The 6,000-nt window shown below is 46.8% G+C and overlaps 1 protein-coding gene across 1 annotated transcript; it reads right to left on the bottom strand.

The window, feature by feature from the left end:
• LOC109946824 lies at positions 1,457-2,605 on the bottom strand. The gene has a single exon (XM_020555728.1). It carries the CDS (start codon positions 2,603-2,605, stop codon positions 1,457-1,459), a length of 1,149 nt encoding a protein of 382 aa, XP_020411317.1.

Here is a 6,000-nt window from a genome sequence, read left to right as displayed (position 1 = left end):
TTATAGTACGATTTAAAGATAACGTCGTAGAACTATACGAGAATAACGTCGATATATTTATATTTTCCGTCGTTGTAAATTAATTTAATACGGCGACATTTTGTATTTTAAAGCCGTCGATTTGTTTGTAATTATACGGCGTCTTATACGAAAATTTCGTCGTGTTATTTTATGAGTAAAAATGGCGGCTTTTATTGAAATCGTCGTCTTTACTTTCTACGTCGGTCGATTCATAACTTCTGCCGTTCTTTGTTGGCTTTGATTTTACACTGCGGAAATCTGTTTCAAATAGACGTCGGTTTTTTAATTAGGTACGTCGTTGTTTTTGAACAGCCATTTGAATCTCCATTTTTAGTTGTCTAAGGTGGTATTACACGACGGTGTTTTTAGAACCGTCGTCTTTTTAAAAACCACGACGGTTTTCACTTAGACCGTCGTTGTTTTCTGGTCGTCTTTTTCACTTTTTGTAGTAGTGTCGGGGTCGTAAGCGCGACGCTTCTGTCGGACGGGTCAAATGGTAAGATTGACGCTAAGCCTATGGGATATGATGTCTGGTGATATGTCAGGCATGTCATTGTAGAACCATGCGAAGACTTCGGAGTTAAGGCAGAGGAAGGCGACAAGGTCAGAGCGAAGCTCTTGAGATATGGAGGTGCCGATTCGGACTTGCCGATCCGGGATGTCGTCATGAAGAGTAACCAGCTCCAGGTCTTTCACAGGTTCGGCCTGCTGTGTGACCGACTCCTCCCTTGGGTCCTCAGGTCGTTCTGTGCCAGCTTGAGGAGGAGCTGGAGCCTTGGATACCACGAGGGCCTTACGCCTATGTTGGCGATTAGTGGATTTGACTGCTGAAGCATAGCAACTTCGGGCACCGAGTTGGTCGCCGCACACCGTGCCTATGCCATTAGGCGTAGGGAACTTCAGCAGCAGCATATGTGTGGAAATAAAAGCCCTCATTTGGGCCAAGGCGGGGCGTCCAAGGATGACGTTGTAAGCTGTGGGACAGTCAACGATAAGGAAGGGGGTAGTGATCGTCGCCCGCCGGGGTGCGGCCCCAACAGATATAGGGAGATGAATGCTGCCAATGGGCTGGACCACATCACCCGAGAAGCTCACAAGGGGTATGATGCTTCGGTCGAGTAAGTGAGACGGGACCTGGAGCTCGTTGAAAGCGTCAGCAAACATCACACTGACCGAGCGCCAGTGTCCACCAAGATACGCCCAACGTCGAAATTAGAAATGTCAGCCCGGATAATGAGTGGATCATCATGGGGGAGGATAACACCGCGCTCTTCCTCCTCGCAGAAGGTAATGGGGGCCCAGCCCGACTTTTGGGTCTTCGGCAAGCGTCCCTGCTCGATGCTGAAGACCTGGTGCCCATAGGTGGAGCGGACATAATGTTTGATTGAGTTGTTGGAGGTGCCAGCCAGGGTAGGGCCACCACTGATGGTGGAGATCATGTTGATTTGTTGTTGGGGGGGTTAGGCGGAGGTGCTAGGTTGTGCACATATCTGTCCAATTTTCCCTCACGGATGAGCCCTTCTATTATGTTGCGCAACGCAACACAAGATTCGGTGTCTTGGCCGCTGAATTGATGAAAGCAGCAGAAGACACCCGTGTTTGGCATGGGCTTGCTGGATGGTCTTCGGGGGGGTGGCTTGGGGATGATAAGGGCTTCACGCACCAAGACATTCTCATAGGTGGTGTTGAGGGTGGCAAAAACCTCGAACTTGGGCCTGGGTGTGAATGGAAGTGGGGCCCGATCAGCTGTCTTGGGAGGGTTGCCTCCACTAGATTGGTGGTGGTTGCCATGTCTGCCACGTTTGTTATTGCTGAAGGGGTACGGGTAGCTATCCTTCCGCTTTGGTTTTTGGGTACCCTGGGTGCTTGGGGCGGGGATAGAATGTTGAGGTGAGGCTGAAGGAGGTACTGAAGCAAATGGAGGATCAGCGAAAGTGTTACGCGCCAAGTTGGCTGGGCCACGCTTAGAATTAAAGTATTCAGCCTTGGCATGGACCGCTGCCTTCTTCATTAGCTCTGTATATGTGTTACAACTATTGCTATGAACCAGGTAGCGAAAGTTGGACTCGCGGAGGCCACTCTTAAAAGCCCCAAAGGCAGTGCGATCGTTAGTCTCTGGGAAGCGGTAGTATTCGTGACTGAACCGGGCTGCATATTCCCGAAGGGGTTCGTCCTCAGCTTGCTGAAGCATATACAAGTCGTCGGCGGAGTATAGGCGATCAGTCTGGATCATAAAATGATCCAGGAAGGTCTGCTTGAGACTGTCGAACGAGTTGATGGTGCGGGGGTGGAGTTTATAGAACCAGTTTGGGGCCGCGCCACTAAGGGTGGAAGGGAAGAGGAGGCACATGCCTTCGTCAGTGAGGCCTTTGCACCCAAGGGCAGACTGGAAGGAGTGGATATGGGTGAGAGGGTCCTCCGTGCCAGTGTAGAAGGCGATGCGGAGCGGCTGGATATCTTTCTCCTGGTGGTAGTGGAGGATACGTTCAGTAAAGGGCCCCGGTCGTGGTTTTGACCAGAAGGGTTGATGGCTGCGATGTTGTTCGCTCTCCAGATGCCGGACCTTTTCAAAGAGAAGCCTCATGGCCGGGTCGGCATGAGGAAGAGTTTCGGGTGCCGAAGGCCTGGGGGTGGGCAGACAGGGGCTGGGGGATGTTCCCAATCTTCCGACGCTTCGGTGTGGTAAGTTGGCCAGGCCTCTGGATTATAAAATTCCCAGCTATCCGAGTCTCCGACGCCCTCTACGTCGGGTAAGCGGGCGAGGCCTGGTGAGGGGCCCAGGTGTGTCACCCGTGGATCTTCGAGGTTAGCAGGAATAGGGATCTGCTCTGGTTGACGGTCCGAGATGCGGTCCCTGCAATCTCGGTAGATCCTGACCGGTTCATGAGACCGGTCCTTCGGGAGGGAATGCAAAAGAGTCGCGACTGGGTTAGCTCCGGATGAAGGTGGCCTTTACCCTTGCGGAGACTGGATTGGGCCGGGGCGCTGTGGCTGGAATGTACTGGCTGATTTGGCTGGGTATGTCCAACATTCTGGGTGTGGTCTTGTTGGGCATCCTGGGTGTGAGTCCTCTTCCAATTTCGCTTTAGAGCATGATAGTCATGCTCTAGCTCAGCATTCCTGCAATGAAGATTCTCGTATTTCTCCGACATTTTAGTAATACTGTCGCGAAGGCACTCCACTTCTGCCTGGAGAGTGGCATCTCCCGAAGATTTCCTTCGGGAAGTACCATCGCGGGGGGTATGGTGCTGGGTATCGCGGCTATCCTCGGTCGGCATAGCAGAGTGTGCGGTGAAGAAGAGGCAACGGGGCCGGATGGGTGAAGGAGCCAGCTGGGCTGATAGAGAAAGAGGGGATTCAAGTGTCGTTCCCACAGACGGCGCCAAACTGTTGATGCTCAAAGTGGCCCGGCCAATATCGAGTCCAACTTAGTGATGAGAAATGTGGAGTCTTCAGCAAGGAAGATGGCTTAGGCCCTTGGTGAAATAGGCTAGTGGGAGACCTGCAGAAGGCAAAATGGTAGAAGCAGTCGTTAAGCTTCGGACACTGGTGTAGTGCCGGCCGAAGGCTCTCCGATGCCTAAGTCAGCTATAAGTGGTAACTTTGGCAAAGTAACAGTAAAAGTGAGAAAGTAGTTACCCTTTTTACTTGGGTACTGTTCCCTATTTATAGGGAGGTGAAAGTAAAAGGTTTGCACAAAGTTCCAATGTGGGACTTTGTGCAAGTCGTCGTGGTGGCGACACGTGTCCTGGAGATTAAGTTTGGCAGTTGGGAGCTTCGGCAGGTGTCTGGCACCTCGGAAGTGTGTCTTCCTTCGGCAGGGAAGAAGGCGTGGCTGCCTTGGTGCTAGTCGCTTTGATGCTAGGTCTGCTCGGTTTACTATGGTGTAAACAAAGTCCAAAAAAGCCTCTCTTATTGGAAAAGCCACACTTTGTCTATGGCTGGCTGGCTCACGCTATTGCTATCAGTCACCTCTGCTATTCCTATATATTATATGCAAATTGCTATGTTGCCTGCTTCTGTTTGTAACAAGCTGGACCAGTTAAATAAGAATTTCCTTTTGGGGGCATGCCTTTGATAAGGCTAAGGTGCATCTTGTGAATTGGGAAACTGTGTGTAAGCCTAAGTGTGCTAGTGGTTTGGGAGTGAAGAATGTTGCTTGGATGAATCAAGCATTATTGGCTAAATTTGGTTGGAGACTTCTTCATAATGAACAAGGGCTTTGGGCCAAAGTTCTTAAGGTTAAATATTTAAAACACTACGATATATGTGTCTGCTAATGAGCATCAGTTTCATAGTTGCTCTAGCAGCTGGAGAGGTGTGTTGTTTGGTGCTAAGCTTCTTCCCTCTAGTGTTAAATAGAGAGTAAGTTATAGTGATTCCATTTTATTTTGGATTGATGTTTGGCTGGGTTATGGTGCTCTTATAAATTATGCCCTCATTGATTTATCTGAGGAAATGCTCCATTGAATGTGAGTGATTTTTTGGAAAAGGGTTTATGGGATATTGCTTTTTTTTCAAGAATGTCTTCCTCTTGATATTGTGCTGATGATTACTAGTATTCATGATGGTTTCATTGATAGTGGTCTTGATATGTGCATTTGGAGGTTTACTTCTAACGGAAATTTTTCTGTGAAATTTGCCTATCAATTGTTTTGTCCAGTTGAGGCTGGTTCTAATTGGCAATGAGAGTTTATTTGGAGGTTGCAGCTTCCTCCTAAGGTTAAGACCTTCCTTTGGGTGCTTTGTCATAAAAAGCTCTTTACTAATGCTCAAAGGCAATGTAGAGGTATGGCAGTTTCTGCTTCTTGTCCTCGATGCATTTATCCAGTCGAATATGTTGATCATTTGTTTAAAGGTTGTAGTTCTTCCTTTTTAATTTGGAATCAGTTTGATAGTTGGTTTGAGGAATCCAATGTTTCTTATCCTAATTTTGATGATTGGCTCTTCCATAATCTGCATTCCAAGAGATCTTTTATGATTGGTTTGGCTTGGAATTTGGTGTTTGCTATTAGCCTTTGGTTCATCTGGAAATGGCGATGTAAGCTTGTTTTTTAGCACGATTTTTTGCTTCCCTTTGAGCTGCAGCAAGTGATTCTGCAGTATGTTAAGGATTGGTTTACAACCACCAAGTCTATCTCTGTTCCTCTTCATCAAGGTGTAGTTTATTTTCATTGGCAAGACCCTTTGCCAGGGAGTTGTAAGGTTAGTTCTGATGGTAGTCGAAAGCATGCTTTTGGTTTCATTTGAGCTGGGGGTCTGTTAAGAGATCATGCTGGTAATTGGATTAAAGGTTTTTCTGTTAATTTGGGTGTTGGGTCAGTGATTGTGGCTGAGTTATGGGGTATTTTTTGGGGGCTCCATTTAGCTTGGGAAGCTGGGTTTCGAAGTGTGGAGGTTGAATGTGATTCTAAGTCTGCTATGGTTCTGTTACAAAATCCTACTAGTCATACTCATCCTCTTTTTAGCATTATCAAATGCTGCCATTTGGTGATTCAGAAGGAGTGGTGTCAAGCATATTTTTTGAGAACAGAATTTCGTTACTGATTCTTTGGCTTCTATGAGCCATGATCTTCCCTTGTGTTTGCATGTTTTGGATTTAGCGCCTGGTGTGGTTGTTGAGCTTCTTGCTACTGATGCCAAAAGCTTGGCTAGTCCAAGAATGGTTGTTGTGTGGTTCTTTTTGTGTTGTTTGGGCTTCGGGACCCTTTTTACCAAAAAAAAAAAGAAAAAGCATTATTTAAGAAAAAAGAATTATGCTCAATCAACATCGTATTTGGATAGAAATCTAATTAGTACAAACTGTCAAATTTAGGTCATGATTGAATTATGACTCATATATAGCTTTCCGTATCATATTTCTTAAAAAATTGGATCACTAAAAGACTTGGTAATATAAAAAAGAAAAAAGAGGTGATGGAGAGCTTTAGTATTTTTCTTTAATTTCGATTACTTTTTGAGGAAATTAAAGCAATTAAA

Source organism: Prunus persica, chromosome G1, assembly GCF_000346465.2.
Source record: "Prunus persica cultivar Lovell chromosome G1, Prunus_persica_NCBIv2, whole genome shotgun sequence".
NCBI classification, from domain to species: Eukaryota; Viridiplantae; Streptophyta; class Magnoliopsida; order Rosales; family Rosaceae; genus Prunus; species Prunus persica.
This window is presented reverse-complemented; position numbering and strand designations above follow the sequence as displayed.

Bases quoted from the DNA above. Each gene is read 5' to 3' on its own strand.
- LOC109946824 (XM_020555728.1), bottom strand. From the start codon at position 2,605: ATGAGGCTTCTCTTTGAAAAGGTCCGGCATCTGGAGAGCGAACAACAT.